Here is an 18,785-nt window from a genome sequence, read left to right as displayed (position 1 = left end):
GCAAGAGGAGGATCGAGGCGTAGAGAGTATACGTACGTATACGTGACGCGCGCACGTAGAGTGGAAATATTCGCGGACAGGTGAACCGTTTTCACGGATCGGTGTACCACGTGCACCACCACTCGCGGGAGGCAAACATTTGTTGACGTTGCTCGTCGATGCGTTTCGAAACCTAGGATTTATATATATTTCGAATAAATTCCAATCGAGGAAATTAAAGATACATCGAACAGGCAGATCTAAAAAATTGGTGGTAATTCACGTGGGAGAGATGGAAATGATCGGCGTCTTCCATTTTCGAATCGAATAATTTCGACAAATTTGCTCGTTTATAATAACGGCGGATTCGAATTTCTTCCGCCCCTCCTATTCCGTGTTCTTTTTTTTTCTTCCTCCTCTCGCCTTCTTTTCTTTCTTTCTTTCTTTCCTCTTTTTGCACCCCTCGGTTTCTCGAAAAACGTCCGCCTCGAAGGCGCAAGGGAGGAAAGGACCAAGGAAAGGGGAGGAGCGGGGAGCGTTCGGGTGGGTGCAGTTACTGCTGATCGTTAAAAGGCGCATAAAAAAAGGTCGTGAGAGGGGGAGGCGAGAGGAAGCAGCGCGAGAAGTAACAATAAAAATTCGTGGGCATTCGTGTTTCGTCGCCGAGGTAGGAACGAGACGTTGAAGGGGTGAGGCGGGGAGGGGGAAGAAGGAAGGTGGAGGAGGTGGGGTTGGAAGGAGGGAAGGAGGAAGGCGAAGGAGGAGAGGGAGATGGGGAGGGGGCGAGGGCGAGGAAGACGAGAGGAGGAGTGGAAAGAGGGAGAGAGAGAGAGAGGGTGCAGTGGCGACGGTGCAGGGTGTCGGTGCAGGCGCAGCGAGGATGGAGGGCGAGCGAGGATGGCTGGGGGATGGGTATGGCGGAGCAGGGTGCGTAATGAAACGATATTGAGTAGCCGTGGTAGGGAGGCTGGTGACGAAGGGTGGGGGTCGTCTTCAGCCCTCTCCGTCGATTGACCTCGCTTCGACGAGGCGAGCCAAGCCGCGGAGGGGGTGAGACGAGGCGAGACGAGGCGAGTACGGGAGGGAGGGTGGGGGTGAGTGGCCCACAGGGGCGGACGTGGCGAGAAGGGGCGGAAGGGGTGGGGAGGAGGAGAGGAGGAGAGGGAGGAGGGGGAGAGCGAAATACCGAGCGATCCTACGTGGCCTACGGGGGAAGGGAGAGCCGAGTTAAATTGACGAAAATGACGCGGCACCTTCTTTTTGTCTTTGCCTTACCCTCCTCCCTTCACCGACCGACCGACCGACCAACGATGCAACGCCTTGGAACCGCCTACTACCGAAAAACTTCAAAGCGGTATTAGTGCTCGAAAAAACACCGATCTAACGAACCGCGCTCGACCGACAGAGAGAGGGAGAGAGAGAGAGATAAGATCGGCAAAAGGACGACGACTCGGAACGGCACTTTCGATCGTCGAACGGGAGACGATCGTTCGATATTCGACGTGAGTTTTTTCTTACGCCCGTGTGTCGTTTGATAACATTGTCGTTTTGCGATATTATCGATGATTAATCAATCCTATGGATGGTCGAGAGAGCATGGCCGGCTCTCGCGATCGCGAGAGAGACTTTGCGCGAAAGTTGGTGTATCGTCTACTCTGGTCCTCCTTCTACCGTCCACGGGCGAGCACGCGATCAAATTTCCCTTTTATATTCGTTAATTTTTCATTCCAAGTGGGAATATTTTGTTACGTTAATATCGGGCGTAAAGCGCAAACTTTGCCCATATTAATATTTTACGAAATATTTTTCGCCCATGTGTAAATGAGTGCAGGCATCGCGTGTAAACAATTTGGAAAATTACCAACGAACCGTGTCGAGCTGTTTTTTAAAACGCGGAAAATGAGTTAATACTCAGATGGAAGCGCATATAATAATCCATTAAATGATCACATGCCCTGTCAGATAATTACGAAGCTTGACAGAAATTAATATCAATGAACGATATTAATGATCATTCTCCTTGTAAAATATAACGGGCGCGTTGCAACGAGTAGTCGATTTTAGTTGTAAAATTCATATTGTACACCGGTAATTCCGTCCCCTTTGTACTTGACAAATTATCCCTTTCGCGATACAATTTCTTTTTCATTTTATCGAGTTTTGTTTACCAGTTATCTATTTACCGCGTATTATTTAAGCGATAGTTCGGCAAGCAAAAATAGCTTCTACAAATGGCTCGATTATCGCGCCAATTTATCTTTCACGATATTTTTAAAAATTTCGCTAAAAATATTAAATTTCCTTCCCGTTTCAAAATTCCTTCCGAAACGCGAGCGGAAACGAAATCGATCTCTTCCGATTTCTTCCAAATTTTCCATACGATATCCATTTGTAATCCAAAGGACACGCGAATTCGCGCAATCGGATTCGACGAATTTGTTATTTTATATACGCATACAGATATGACAACACACGGTTTCAAGAATCACGCGGAAACTAATAACGACGCATCCTTCCTCGTTCAAAATGATTCGTACGATTCCCTTCTCGATGAGTATGAGCGTTGCGAAATTTCACGCTATTCCGTACATTTTGTATGAATCAGCATTTCCTAAGACATCCTTAAGGCGACGTGACCATCTAATCTTCCGAACAATTTTACTTCGTATAGTTTGTCGCGCGAATCATCGCGATCGTCATATTTTTTTCCGCACGATTTTACTTTCGCGCTTTCAATTGGAGCAGATCCGACGTTAAATTAAAAATTAATTCCGTCGAATTATATTTAGAAACGTTTTATCTCAAAAATCATTTGCTCAGAAAAGAAAAAGTCGTCTCCTTTTCTATTGTACAAAAAAATTTTATACATATATATATGTATATATATTTCCCCCCCCCCCCGTTAAACGGCACAATTTGTAAATCGGCCTGTTAGAGAGTGTCGTTGCCGCGTACACATGGCAGTTTTATACAGAGCGCTGCTGCTAGTAGTAAAAAACTCGAAAACGTTAATCCGATAACGGATGGCGACGGTGATCCGTTGCATTTTAATCCGTCTTTTTCGGATCGGCCATCGAATATCATCCGCACAAAGCTCTGCTTTACCGCGACGTCAAAATGACGATATTAGCCGATACGCGAGTGTGCGTGCACACCAATTGTCAACGTTATCGCGTGTTGTGCATGTGTACGTTGTACACACACGTTGGCGCAACACGCCAACGTGGGTATCTTTCGCCCGTTCCTTCGCTCGTCCGTTCTCGTCTCTATTCTCAGTTTTCAATTTCTATTTTTACTCTACTTTCCCTCGCTCGTCTTTATCTTACGATCCTCCATTTTTATTCCATTTATCCTTCTTCTTTTTCCCCCTCTCTCTTTGCATCTTTTCCTTCCTGGTTTTGCTTCCACCTCTCTCTCTCTCTCTTCCTTCGTAGAATCGTTCGTTCCCGTTCTCTCTCGAGCCGCCTGGATGCAAACACGATGATGTTCCTTTCTAACCTCGCCGGCACTGCCATTTCCACCGTTGAAAACAGCGGTTATGTTTACCTGTTCTACGCGACGAAAAAAATATCTGCACTCGAAACGTTATTTTTTTTCATCTATTCTCCACGATATATATAGTATATTGTACATACGAATATATATATATTTTGTGCCAGATTCGCTTATCGAAATAATTAAGGAAAAAGGATGTTTGATATAATTGGAACGCGAACGCTACGATGTCCTTCCTACTTCCGCCGCAGCCGCAGTCTTCCAACCGTCCTATTCCAATTCGTCAATGTCGCCACCGTTTTATCGCCGCCCGTTAAAATCGTGAATTTCGCGTAACCCGCGCGCGCGCGCGCGGCAATCTTGCAATGCAACTCTTCCCGCGGGTAACATTAGACACCGGTGAACGATAAATGGGTCACAAGACGACTGTGCGGTACGTCTGGTATCCGATTGCCGCTTGCATCGCTTAGCAAGCTAAAATATAACGAAAGTACGACCCGATTCCCCGCGTTCCTTTCACGAGGCAGACGTACCACACGCCGCAGATCTTTCGTTCGTTTTCCCTTCTTTCGAAGTTTCGTTCGTGGCGTAGCGACGAGCGATAACCGAATCGATCGATAAACTTGTCCCTTCCTTACCGTTTACGACTTTCCTTCGCGCCTTCCTTTCCCCCTCTTTCCCACTCTTAACCAGTCTCATTCGAGTGAGTTTGCGAACGCGAAACGAGCCTATGATCCCAAGCTTGCTTCTTCCCAGCTTGGATATATAATATAATACCTGGCAATAAGAGGTGTAACGTCGTCACGCCGAGTTTCTTCCGGATGAATTCCACTTCGAATTTCTCGAATACTCTTGCGTATGTAATAATAAGTTAGCGCAGCGTTTTTACGCTGTTACCACGAGATCATACTCGAAACTTTTCATCTTGAAATCGTTGAGATCCCAATCGCTGTTTTATATATATATATATATATATATATATATATATATATATATATGTGGACGGTGGCAAGGTTATACTGTATCAAGAAATTATCGAGATTAAGATACAAGCAAAAAGAGGAAGAGTGTTTATCTTGTTCCGGTATATATACACATACATGCACGTATCGCGAACTCGCGAATCTTGAAATTTCTGGTCTGCGAGGTATACACACGTATAGCAAATGCAACGGTCGGAGCTGTAATTTCACATTGTTCCAGTATATTATTTCATTGCACGATATCGCTCCATTAGTTCGACCCGAGCAGTGATTCCCGAGGTCATTATACCAGTGGAGGATCGTCGAGAAAGAGCGAGCGGCGAAGGAGAGAAGGCGAGGAGATTGGCGAGCAGAGAGCGAGAGAGAGAGCGAGAGCGAGAGCGAGCGAGAGAGAGAGAGAGCGAGCTAGTTTGAGAGAAGGCTGGGAAGGAGAGGGAAAGAACGTGAAGGAGAAAGAGAGAAGGAGGAACGAAGAAGAATGGTCCGCGAGGTCAGCCCACGTTCGTACATATTCTCACGTAGATCTGTGTACGTACCGACGCGTGCACACCTTGACGAACATTGTTGAAGAAAAAGAAGCGGTCGCTTGATAATACATGGACTGCCTAGCGGTTGGCGCACACAGAGTGACCAACCTCGGCCCGAATGCTAAGGCTAAAGGACAAAGGGGAGCGGGGAGGGGAGCGAAAAATTTTTCGGGGGGCAGGTGGTGCGCTTTTTCGTTAGTCAGCAGCATGTTTGGGAAGCGTTGCTGAAAAGGGTGTGCCTTTCCTCGGCTCCTATTGTTCGTTTCCGTGCTTTTGTAACAGCCTTTGCCCGGCTCGATTTCCTGTTCCGTGTGATTTGTCCGGATTTCTTCTCTTCTTTTCCTTCTTTGTCTTCCTCTAACGGACAATTCGAAATATCGCGATAATTTCACTCGTCTCGACTCGATTTATCATTATGTATATATTATATATATATATATATATATATATATATATATATGACGCGTGAAATTAATATTATTATTATTATAGGAGGGCGTTGGTTAAAACCAACTTTAAATAGATTCGTATTTACGAGGATATATATTCGAGATACGAATATATCGTAACCGATAATTCTTAAAGGTGTTAATATGTTGGGAGAGATTAACAAATAACCTTCGGAGACTCTATCTTTGGCAAGCATCGTTTCAAGATCTTAATGAGGCACGGCTGGGTTCCATGCCTTGTTGAGAGACAAGTAACGCTCCGCGGATTTCGACATCCATCTTGCCTGCCTGCCTGCCTGCCTGTCTGTCCTTTGCTCGCCTCGAAAACCACTAACCGATCTCTCGCCGGTGAATGGAAATCTCGTGATCGTTGTAACAAAGCGATGCTGATAACTCTTCGAGTAGGCGACCAAGAATATTTTTGTATCCTCGGCTGTGTAGTATGCGGCGAGCCGAGTCTTCGAAAAGACAGGCGAAAGACACTCGAATCGGTGCAATTAAGTTATCGACCAGGATCGCGGTAAACGTAACCGTTCTTTATGAATGCTCTTTATTACCGCTACGAGCACTCGCGAGATCGTTTGTCGATCTACTTACCGTTACGGTAACCGCGTAGATCCCGTGTGCTTTTTCTTCGCCCATTCCGTGTTTACATCGCGCGATACTCGCTGTATCAGACAATAGAGCGAGTGAGCTCCGTTCTCTTTTCTTCTTTTTTTTCTCTCTCTTTATTTCTTTCTTCTTTTTTTTTTATCATCTTGTCACGCTGATTCGAACTCGAATTAATAATCCAAATAGGATACGTAATAATAATAATATCTTTCGTATAAATACTCCGTCGATAAATTATCCACGCGATATTAAACGACTCTCCTTTCTTTTTTTATTCTTTTTTATTTTAGATTGGAAAAGATTTCTCTACGTATATCTATATTTATAGTCGCGAAGTTAATTAATTCTACCAATTAGTTAGTAATTGATACAATTTCGATTTAGTTTCTTTTCGGTCGAGTCGAAAATTTGGAACGGTAAATTTCGTAAGTGGGAAAAAAAAAAAAAGGAAAAAAAGAAACACAGCGATCTCGATGCGGTGAGACGCATAGGTGCTGTCTGGCACCGGGGTCGTTATCGCAATTATTTCGTTATTATCGTCCTGAAGGTTCAACGGCGGCGGCGAATCGCAAGCGAGTTTCGGACAAAGGATAGCCTTGTGCGTCGTGAGAGCCAGCTGCAGCCCCACCATACCCGGCCACCCATTTCCTAACCTTCTACTCTCGTCTAAACCGGATTGCCATTGGTCGAAACGGACCGACGATTAGTGACGGGACCAAGGGAATAGCACCAAGACAGCGGCAAACTGTTGGGGGAAATATAGCGCGCGCGCTTGGATCTAAAATTGCGGCGCCGCCATTGGTCGGATGGGGCCCGAGGCCATTCGATTTAGAATTGAAGAATGGTGCCGCTATATCCTCGCCGTTCACGGAGGACGCCCGTGGAAAGTAGATTCTCTCTCTTTCTCTCTCTCTCTCTCTCTTCTTCGTTCTCGAATCTTCCTCATTTTGATTCGCCGTTTATCAAGAGGTTAACCGTTCGATCGTCGAAAATTCTTCTCAAAAAAAAAAAAAAGAAAAAAAGAAGAAAGAAAAAATGGATTTCATTTTTATTTTATTTTTATTATTATCATCGTTCCGTTGCGGTTAGATGCTCGTTTCGAGCACGTTCGACCCTCCTCTTCGATATTCCGCGATACAAAAGTGTAAAAGTATTCTGTTCCGAAGAAACTCCATTTATTTTCCATTACCGCATTTTTACGGATCGTTGAGATTTTTCGAGTAATTTACGACACTCGGGAGAGTATCTCTCCCCTTCCCTTCCCTCAATTCGATATAACACGGAGTTTTTGAAATTCCTCGATCCGCCGACCGACGTTTAATCGCGGACGAAATGCCAAGAGTGGGAAGGGATAATCGTTTTATACACTGGAGAAGAAGTTCCTGGTGCCAAGTTCTACGTCATCATTGGCTTAATCCCGGGCGTGGTCATCTGCCCTACTTCTTCCTCTTCTTAAATGGCACGCGAGATAAGATTGGTTCGGCACCTCCTGCCTGGAATTTCATTCAAAGGCGCGCCACCCGTCTAATTACTTTTAGAATCGATCAAGGACTCGAACTTCGCTCGCTGTGCGAACGGCCAAACAGTCGCAACTATCGACCTTCGATCGATCGATAAAGAAGAAAAATAGCCGCAGAGATCATAAACTCGGTCTTCCCGTCACGCAACGTGATATAATTCGAAACTTCCCAATTTTTTCGCTGGTACAATTTTTTTATTGGTTAATCGATACGGGAGGAGGGGAATCATCGTTTACTTCATATATATACATATATATATATATACACATATATTTTTTACCGTTAGAATCTCGCAAGCGCAGTTTTGACGCAACATGTTTTGTTTTTTTTTCCTTTCTTTTTCTTTCTTTTTCTTTTTTTTTTTTCCAGTATGTTGTTGTTGCAACAAGTGTGCGCGATGCAATATCTTTCACGCGATAGTTTGCAAGTTTGAAGAATCCGCTTCACGAGTACACACAGCGGGCGAATCGAAGGAGCGGGAGATAAATTCGTTTCTTTGACGAGGGTTCTACTCGTCGTCGAGAGATTTACGTCATTAGAAATCGCGTTGCGAAATACTCTCTGCACACAGATACATATATATATATATATATATCTATCGGGTCGCTTCTCGGCCTGTACCGTTGCATTCCGGTCAGGAATGCTCGGGATACGTTCATTCATTTGAAAATCCCCGTGTTTCGTCGCCGCCCACTCGAACGGACGAAACAAGTCGGCGAGAGGAAAAAGCGCGATTACTACTTTCCCAACAGATTATTCTCCTCTGTACCCATTGATTACATGCAAGGTCGGCGATGCTGCAACCAAGTAGGCGCAGGCCGGGGTATATACTTGGACGAGGTTAATCAGACCTTTCAGAAGGAAAGGGGGGGAATCTTAACCGGCTCGTTCTCCATCGAAAGTACATCGACTTGCGTGCCGTATAATTAGTTCCGAGACGATTGTTTTCTCTCCCTCTTTTTTCCTTCGGATCGACCTTTCGTAATGGAGAAATAATCACGGTCGTTCTAATCAACGTCGCTTAGCTTTTTTGCCAACCGTAGGTAATCGATGTTTATCTACGTGTATAATACGCGTGGAAAGGTTAGAATCCTTTTCGAAAATTTCGCGCAATTCTATTCGAAGGGAAGAAATTTTTCTCATCCAGATTTGTTCCACGCTTGTTTCCCCCCCAACTCTCGCAGAGTTAGAGCGCAACGCGTTTTCCTTTGTTCCTCTGCGACAGAGAGTAGATGAGTAGTAGTCGTGTGTTTGACGTCATCGAGAAACGAGGCTAAATTTAACGTGGAAGAGAAGAAAAGAAGAAGAAAAAAAAGAAAAAATTTTCGTGTGCAACGCGATCGCCTTATTCCGGACAGATTTTTCATGACTCACTGTGACGCGACCTTGGTCCCCGCACGTTCTCCACAGATGATGATTCGTTTATAATTGTTGGCCGCCGATGCGTACGATTACGAACCAAGTTCGACATTTTCTAAATAATTAACGGGTTGGGATGATCACGTTCGTTTCCACGAGCGATTCGTGTTCTCCACGCACGATTCAAATCTGCTCGTAAGTAAGCGCTAAATCGAGAGACATTAGTCACTTCGATTCGAGTTTGCATCGTAGTGTAAAATTAATACACGTTTCTTTTTTCCTTTTCTTCGTTCGCTGTTTCATCGAGAAGGTTCGAGGAACAAAAAATTATCATTCGGATCCTTAGACTCCCTTGGAAATACTTGATTCTCGAAAGGATTCGATTGAAGACGGTGCATGATTAGGGGGAAAAAGAGAAAAAGAGAAAAACGCGGGGCGAGGAGACGGAGAAGTTTATCCGAAACGAAAACATTTCGTCTGTGGCCCATTTAAAGTACGGCTGTACAAACTCAGCCCTGACCGTAATGCTTGTCACACGTTTTTCTGACAGCGGCGCGCGTGCAGCCAAGATATGTCGCGGCGGCGACGCTCGGCGCAGATCCAGTTCGCGTTTCCGCAAACTGGCATTATACCTGTATTTGATAAGCTGCGTGGAACTAGAGCGTTTAAATAATGGCCGGTGGTACAAACGACGATGGGCTACCACGATGGGGGCGTCGCTATTCGTTCGAAACGTTCGACAAACAATAATAATTTATTCAGATGTTTTTCATTGCGCGCGTTCCTTTTACAGCCTAGCGGGCATTTAATGCAACCTTGCCGATCAATAGTCCGCCGAACGTGTGTGTACACGTGTGTGTGTGCGTGTACATTCTTCGTACATTTTTTTTCCTCCCTTCTTTCTCCTTCTCCTTCCCCTTCCCCTTCTTCTTCTTCTTCCTCCTCGAAACTCTCCGACCGTCTTGAAAATTCGGTCCGGATAAACTCGCCTCCCCTCCCACCTCCCCCCTTCCCCCAGCCCAGACACTTGGATTTTTCCGTGTCGCGTCATAGAAACGGGCTGCGCTGCTCCAATTGAGTCATTGGATATCCGGGCCGGGGGGAGGGGGGAGAGAGAGAAGAGGAGAGGAGAGGAGGGGGTTAGTGAGACATCGGAAGCGGAAGGACGGCAGAGGCGGGACCAAAAGGCGGGAATTTGAGGAGTGTCGCGCAGAATCGCGGTCGCGCAAGTTTCGCGCGGTGAGAATTCGGAGCGAGTCGGAGAGGATCATCGTGGATAGGCGCGAAATAAGAAATCCATCCGTCTGTCTGTCCGTCCGTCGCGTTCCGTTCCATCAATTTCGCGGTGGCGAGATAGACAAAGGTTGTGCGTGTGTGTGTACGTACACACGCAGCCTTAGCGTGGAAAAAGTTTGCCCCCCCCTTCTCCCTTCCCCCGTCTTCGATCTTCCACTCGCGCACGCGAATTCCGTAGCGGCGAACACGCTCACGGAAAATCGTGTACGTGTACGTGTACGTACGTCGGCCGGTCGGCATGTGCCAGTGTGGCACACGCGACGACCAAATGACGTGACAGTTATGGTGCATTTGCGGGACGCGTGCCACCGTACCGGGTGTCTGTTTAGAATCAATTGACGCGTTCGAAGTGGGACGTTGGAAGTCGAGGAGGAGGAGGAGGAGGAGGAGGAGGTTAGGGCAATTCGAGGGAATCGACGATCATCGTCGGCGAGAAGGATCGGTAATTTTCGCGGAAAAAATCAAATCTCCCTCGATTTTTATGCCGCCGTTTGCATGTCCGCTTCGCGGATATTATGGAATTGTCGGCAGTTTTTTGAGCGCGATATCGATCTCGAGCGAAAAAATAAACGTTGGGATGAATTTACATTGGAACTCGATATATATATATATATATGTATGTATTTCGCGTTTCGTATTTATTTTGAGAATTAATATTGGTCACAAGCGGTGCATTAAAAATCGCGGATAACTACGCCGATGATATCGTCGGGCGTAGTACGATCCTTGCGAAAACCTTCTCGTTATTGCCTGGAGTGAGGCACGTCATTCGCCCGTTTTACGATAACGCCCGGCTATTCGGTCTTTGGATAAGGAAGAGGGGAAAAAAAAATTCCGTTATCATCAGCGTCTATCGTTGACCGTTGCGCGCGAGGAGCGTTTCCCGATTACGACACGCGCGCGCGCGCTCCATGATTCGAAAAGTAGGAAAAAAAAAAAATAAATAAATATTATTACTAGAGGAATAATTTCTAAATTAACGCTAGGTGTTTTCGAATACGAAATCCGATGGATTTATTTATAGAAGGGAAGGGGGGAGGAAAGAGAAGAAAAGAAAGAGAAGATATATGTTGTATTGGGAAATCTGGCTAGTTTTGCGCTTTTAACAATGTGTCGCAATTTTCGCCTCGTTGCGACATATAGCGGGACGTGCGTGTTACCGCCGTGTCCTTCAAAAAAAAAGAAAAAGAAAAAGAAAAAGAAAGGAAAAAAAGAAAGAGAGAGAGAAAAAAAAACCACGTCCGGTCGGTTTTCTCGAGCATGCGATTTTGGTGATTCCGACATCGGCCTCGTTGTACCCGCCGTTTATCGCGGTTCACGGATCTTTATGCTCACGCGATGAAACTCGCGCTTTTCCAAGCCGATCGTTTCCTTTCGCGCGATCGTTTATCGTCGACTCGCTTTGGACACGATTCGTCGATCGACACCGTGCCAGATAACGCGTGAAAGAGAGAGAGCGAGCGAGAGAGAGTAAGAGAGAGAGAGAGAGAGAGAGAGAGAGAGAGAGAGAGAGAGAGAGCGAAAGATATATCGCGATACGGATGGATACGGAACGGTTTCACCTGATATACGCGAAATAGTGGCGCTCATCATTGTTTGATGCAGTTGCGGTGGTGTCGCAGGTCTGGAACGGGTAGCGGAGGAGTTGATGGGCCGTAGGAGATGGAAGCAATATCAGGACACCCTGTACAGCGGTACTCGCAGCAGCGAATCATTGACGGCACAGGCCCACCACCGGCTATACCCGGCGTTCTCGTCGTCCTGCGACCCGGTGCCCGGGAACCTGGAACAGATTGGGTCGCGCCCGCTTCATCCACCCGCTTCGTCCACCTCATTGCCCGCAACGATAACGACGACGACGACGACGACGACTACGACGACGGCGACAGCGGCGGCAACGGCCACGACCACGGCCACGGGCCTGATCAAGCAGGAGACGCTCCAGAGGCACCATCACCTGCAGAATCACCATCACCATCTCCAATCCACCGCCGTGCAAGACCACCACCGTCCCTATCAACAACAGCAGCAGCAGCAACAGAGGCAGCAACAGAGGCAGGAGGAACGTCGCCTGAGGCCGGACGAGATCAAAGTCGAGGTCGGCGAGGACGAGTTCGCGAACGGCGGCGCGGCAAGGGACGAGTCGAAGGCCGGGTCGACCGACGCCTCGACGCCGGCCACGGTTACCACGACGGGTGCCACCACGACTTTGCCCGCGGCGAGCGCGACGGGCACAGGGCCCGCGGCGCCGAGCGCCGTCGTCGCGGCCAGCGTCATCGCGACGTCGAACGCAACGGCGGCGATGACCACGGGGACCACGACGATCCCGACCAGGCGGCTGAGGAAACGCCGTCAGAACGACGGGGAGGGGGCCGACGACAGGGACGACGACGAGGAGAACGAGGAGGAGGAGGATGGGAGGGGGCAGAGCGAGGCGGAGAAACGGTTGAAACTCGACGAAGACGCCGACGGGGCCGTCAGTCCTCTGAGGAGGGAGAAGGATCGGGGATCTCGGGAGTATCCGACTTCCAACGCCACCGATACGGATGGGACCAAGGTTTGCACGCATCGCTCGTTTCTTTTCTTTTTTTTTTTTTTTCTCTTTCTCGAACGATCGATAGTCGCGTTAGATCAGTCGAATTAAATCGATCGCTTGAGAGAGAGAGAGAGAGGAAGAATGGAGAAAAAAGAAAGGATGGATGATTGGTTGCAGGAACGAACGGAAGAAGTCGCGTTGGATCGGACACCGGTGACGCAAGGGTTGTTGAGAGTGAAGAAGGAGGAGGAGTTGCAAGAAGCGCCGAGTTGTGGAGGCGGCCCGACGATATTGACGACACCCGGTTTGGATTCGGACGGGATCAGGTTGCCGTGTCGGGAGGTTGAGGCGGCCGCTACCGCAAGGAACGTGGTAGCGCCGTTTCTGATCGGGAGCCGACGCACCAGCCCGCCGCCCGAAGACTGGAAGCCGCTAGACAAGTGTTACTTTTGCCTGGACGGCAAGCTTCCCCACGATGATCAACCACCTCTCGTAAGTACACGATTCTCGAGTAGCGGGCGGGCCTTAAAAGAAGCTGAGAAAACTTGGTCTTGGTCGCATCATGGTGACGTTGATCGTCACTGGGAAACAATAGTAGTAGACAATAGTTCTTTTTTTTTTCTCTTGTCGATCTTTTTTTTTTAACGAAGGAGAGAGAAAGAGAGAGAGAGAGGAAAAGAGAAAGAAAAGATAGATGGAAAGAGAGAGAGAGAGAAATGAAGTCACTCGAGGAGGATTAATCAACTCGTCACCGTGACTCGGATGTCACCATGACGCGATTCGAAATCGCGTGTGTATATGTAAACTGCATTAGTAGCAAACGCGTATTAGTAATTCTTCTTCAGAGCGCATAATTAATCGCGCGCGGAACGGAAAGGACAAACGCGTGTAACGGCGTGTGAGACGATCGGCGCCTCCCCCTCCTCTCGGCTTGGAGGGGGCCGCGGCACCGGCGGGAAACGGTTCAATTTTTGATAGATTCCCGCGCGCGCGCGCGCGCGAAAGTAGTTATTCTCGCCTTTCCGCGTCCATCCCGCGGCTTTGATCGCTTTGACACCGCCGGCCGCCCTTATAAAAGTTTCACGAGGGTGGCCCCCGCGTCCGGCCATATCATACGCACGCCCCGCGCCCGCGTTACTTCTCGCCGCGGAGGAGGGCGAGAAATTTGATCAGGATTCGATTTAGCCGCCCTCCTCGTCTCGCCCCCGAGGGGGGCACGCTCCTTTTTCCACGATCGTTTCTTCTTCCCTCCCACGCCGGTGGTAATCAGTTCCTTTCCGTGTGTGTTCCGTCGACCAATGAGACGAGCCGGACGAACATATAACATGTTCGATGTCGCGTCCTGCAGAGCCCGCAGAGCGACAGTAGCAGCAGCTCGCGATCGGCCGAATCACCGATGTCGGTCCAGGTGGACCCGATGGCGGCATCCGTGGTCGCCGCGGCTCTCACCGGTACCTACCCCACCCTACTGCCTCAGTGGTGTCTACCACCAAGGGAGGCGCCTCTCGTTGGGGTGCAGCCTCATCAGGACAGTGCAACGCCAGCCGACCAACCTCTCGACCTCTCGGCCAAACCCAAAAATTCTCAGGTACGTGCGCTCCTTCTGGCGTGGGTAGATTCGCTTCCTTCTTTCCTTTAACGTCGATACACGCGGACAGAGAGAGAGAGAGAGAGAGAGAAAGAGAGAGAGAGTCCATCGACCTAATGCATACTAGTCGTCTTCTCACATTTACCTTTACGTTTACGTTCACATTTACACATTTACGTTTATTTTTACATATATATATATATATATATATATATATATAAATATAGTATATATATATATATATATATATATATATATATATATATATATATACACACACTGTATTATTTTTTATTTATTCACGCGGGAATACGGGAATATCAGTTAGGTGATACGTGCACGCTTTCTGTCGCAGGATAACAACATATCTCTATTGGAACAACAGAAAATACCTCTGAGGATGACAGCAGGTATCGATCCCAAGAGTATCTTTAAGTAAGTAGTCCTTCTTTCTTTTCCATCGATTCGATGCGAACCAACGTTCGATTTTCTCGCGTTCTCGCCGACTGCACCGACTGAAACAGAGAGAGAGATATCAGAAACGATGATTTTTATTCGTCGAGGAGAAAGAGAAAAGTAGAGAATAGAAAAGAAATTCGTCATCATCGTTGGATGATACAGTCCGGTAACCGGAACGAGAAGAGGCTAACTAACTCGTCGACTCGTAGCGGTGTGTTATCACGCGGCTCGTTTTACACCTCGTAGCGAAACGAAGCTACCTACCTACCCACCTCTGATATATAGGTATTTGCATTCCGCGCGAGCAAAGGAAAGTGTTGATCGCATTCCGTGCCGCGTATTCAAAAGGATCGAGAATAGATTCGCGTATTCAACGGAGCGACGATTCAACGGACAAACGCGCTTTCGACTCTGCGCTTTCGAGAAACGATCGTGCTTCTCTCGATTCTATTAATCGGTTGTCGTTAACGTCTCCTTCGAAAGAGTTTTCGATCACTTTTATATACCCGTATCGATTATATTCGTTCCCATGCATCCATGCACCGACGTAGGAAGTTGCGTCATTATAAATAGGATTCGCGGTGCACGTTTCGAATCCTGTACAGCAGAGGCGGCGGTATTTCGAACCGGTAATTAAAAACTCCTTCCCTCCCTCCCCTTCCTACCTAGTTGTTTGCTTATTCGGAAAATTTTCCCTCGAGCATCCTCTTTCTCCCTCCCCTCCCCCGTTCGAGTCGTCGCTCGTTACGAAAATTTCCACCAAAGTCCGTTACATTTTTTTTTTCGTCGTCGTCGGGTTTTTTCGAGTCTAGGCGGGAGAACAACGGTGGCCGCCGCGTCGAGGCGTACCGCCTCGCGTTATCCGCCCGTTAATCTCTTCAATAAAATTTGCGTGTCGGTAAAATTATCGCGCTCCCGTTCCACGTTTATCCGCGTTACTACGAAAAAAGAAAGAAAGAAAGAAAGAAAGGAAGAAAAAGGAAAAAGGCGACCGTGTTCTTTGGGAATATTCGGTGTATCCGGTGTTATTTCGTCACCGAAGCGTCGAAGGCCGAGGCGTCTATCTCTAAAAAATCGTAAACCCGTTCCAAAGGTTAACTGGAAAATTGCTGGGAGAAACTTGACCGTTCGGCCGCGAATCGGGCGTGAAAGTTCGGATATCGAAAGAAAATGGAGAAAGATTATCGGTCGAATGAGAAAAAGTATTCGTGCGTTGAACGTTCGATAAAATTCGGACGAGATCGGAGCGCGTTTCCCCTCGAAAAAACGGGAAAGTTTTCGCCTCGGCGAAAGTTCAACGTTTCTCTAACCCGAAATAAATTAAGTCGTAAAAGCCCGATAGCGGTTCTCTAATGTCGAGGAGGTTGGCGAAAAATAAATAATACGGGGGGGGGGAATGGGGAGAGAGGGAGAACAAGGGAGCGAGAAGAATATAATGCGGCGGAGGAGTCAAAGTCGCGAACCGTGTCCGTACGTTGCCCTCGTGTTTTCGCTGTTTTCCCCGCGGAACATTTTGCGCGTCAAATTTTTATCGTCGTCTATTATTAGTAGCACCGTAATCTGCCACCTCCTGACACCATCGAAGGCACAAAGTACCTCGCATGTGTCGTGCGCCGAGCCGAGCCGAGCCGAGCGAGAAAGACCAAAACGCTGGGAGAGGAAACGGTGGAGGAAAAGAGACGAGGCGCGGTGGTCTCGGGTCGCGCCCGCGCATGCGCGCCACCGCAATTAACGATAAGATAGCCCGGCGTCGAAACCACGCGAGTCGAGTCGAAAATTAGAAGCTACCGAACGATCTAACCGAACCGAGAAAATCGAGTCCACGGTCGTTCGTTTCGAAAAAACTTGTCTTTTCTATCCTCGCGAAAACGAGGCGCTGTTTCGAGTAGAGAGAGACGGATCTATCGAATCGTTCCTCGGAAGAAGAATTTTTTATTTCAGATTTTTAATAATTCTTCGTAGGAGATAATCGCGTGTTTAACTTTTAAAAAAAAAAAAAGAGGAAAGAGAAAGATAAACGACCAACCTCGATACAAACGACAGTTCGATCGATTTCTCGTTTTCTGCGTGCCTCGTTTTCGTCGCATCGCGACCGTTTCTTATCTTAATCGGTGCCGCGCGGACAATGATGGATTAAAATGGGAGTAATTACGATTTCACCGACAAAGCGTTAATTATTTAGGTCTAGGAATAGCCGAGAAATTAGCGATTAATTAACCTCGAGTCGAAGTGGCGATGGAATTGGAATAGCGATTAGAGACGTTAGTTAATTGGCGGCGCATGGTCAGGTATATCGAATATGAAAGAATAAAAATATTCGAGGAGAGGAGAGGAGAGAGAGAGAGAGATATCGGGTGTTGCGAGCAGGCACTCGAACCGAAGTTTATTACGGATGGGAGAGGGGGGAGGTGTGGGAACGGTCGAAATACACTTTTTTATCAGCTTACTTCACCGGGCGAAAGAGAATAGGTCGACGAACTCATAATGGGGGAGGCGAGGGAGGAGGAGGGGGCATGTTCTCGACGTCGAGGAGGCGAAAAGGGTCCTTTTACGACGAATTCTTTCGATTGATCCGATTGTCGAACCGCGAGACGATTGCTACCCGCCGTCACTCCATTCCTGCGAATCGAAATCTTTCTTTTTTTCTTTTTTTTTTTAATTCGAAGAACGCGATAAGGAAGCGAGAAACGTGAAACGATATCGACGATACGAATACCGTCGTATCATCGACAAGAGGAGAGGGGGGAATAGCACAAAAGCTACTCGACGTATATAAACGCGATGTTGGAGAAAGCGATGGGGAGAAAATAAGTGATATTAAGCGATATTTTCAGTTTCGATTGCGCAATGCTCGGCAAACGAGCATTTCCCACTCGTCTAATTTCGTATACTGCTAGAATTCGCCGGGACGGAGAGAGAGGCGATAGATCAAAGATCAAAGTGTTAACGAGACACAGGAGAGGTTGGATCGATTCGTTTCTCTCTCCGCGGGACACGTGGCCACGGCGCACCGGCCACGTGGTTCCACGAGCGGAAAACCGTGGCGCGGGTTGCCAATATTCTGCACGTGATACCAGAATCACCTCCGGATCCTCCCGTAACGCTGAATAGGTGAATAGGTGACCGCGCTCCTCGAGATTCGCCGTTATAAAAAGAAATCTCGCGTTGTAAATGTGTAATATTTCGCCCATCCGTTGTTCCAGCTAGATTTAACCCCTTGACACTTGAACGACGATGTTAATTCAACGTCGTTAGAAAATGCAGGTTACATAAACGACGATCGGTTATACTCGTCTTGAGCGGAGACGGATAATAATAAGAGAGAGGAATATTGGGGGGCGAAAAATTAGGGCGAAAGAAGAGGGTCGGATGCGGTCGGTCGGTGCACGAGGAGGAGGGCGACACGAGATGGTAATGGGAATTGGTAACGTTTCAGTTCCGGTTATCGGCCGAAACCACGCATGAGCGGGCCGGTGGCGGCCGTGGCGGCGGCGGCCGTGGCGGCGGCGGGGGTCGGTGGTGTCCCCGTGGTGGGTGCCGGGGGTGGCCGGAGGGCCTACACCGAGGAGGAGCTGCAAGCCGCGCTCAGGGATATCCAGAGTGGCAAGCTCGGCACGCGGAGGGCTGCCGTGATCTACGGGATACCGCGCAGCACCCTGCGCAACAAGGTCTACAAGCTTGCGATGGAGCGCGAAAGGGACGCGTCCCTGTCTAGCACCCACTCACACCCTCACGAGCCCGGCGCCCCAGCCACCACCATCACCACCATCACCACCACCACCACCACCACTACTACTACTACTACAACTACAACACCAAATACGACCCAAAACGCCTCCGCGACCACTCCGCCCCCGCAAGTGGATGAGGTAGGTTTTGGGGACAGAACAAGAGAAAAAGAGAGATGGAAGGAGAGAGAGAGAGGGAGAGGGAGAGGGAGAGAGAGGGAGAGAGGCAGAGAGGGAGAGAGAGTGAGAGAAAG

The 18,785-nt window shown here is 48.1% G+C and overlaps 1 protein-coding gene across 4 annotated transcripts in view; it reads left to right on the top strand.

The window, feature by feature from the left end:
- Mblk-1 (transcription factor mblk-1-like) overlaps positions 1-18,785 on the top strand; it is a 48,923-nt gene that overhangs the window by 3,341 nt on the left and 26,797 nt on the right. For 2 of the 4 annotated variants that reach the window (XM_006563323.3, NM_001011629.1), the window contains 5 exon segments: positions 11,843-12,777; positions 12,934-13,248; positions 14,105-14,344; positions 14,700-14,779; positions 18,240-18,672. In XM_006563323.3, the coding sequence (XP_006563386.2) occupies positions 11,843-12,777; positions 12,934-13,248; positions 14,105-14,344; positions 14,700-14,779; positions 18,240-18,672 (2,003 nt within the window). 4 annotated transcript variants of the gene reach the window in all.

The sequence above is a fragment of the Apis mellifera genome, linkage group LG15 (assembly GCF_003254395.2).
Source record: "Apis mellifera strain DH4 linkage group LG15, Amel_HAv3.1, whole genome shotgun sequence".
Taxonomy (NCBI): Eukaryota; Metazoa; Arthropoda; class Insecta; order Hymenoptera; family Apidae; genus Apis; species Apis mellifera.
The sequence above is the reverse complement of the archived record's forward strand: the minus strand, read 5'-3'. Positions and strand labels throughout refer to the sequence as shown.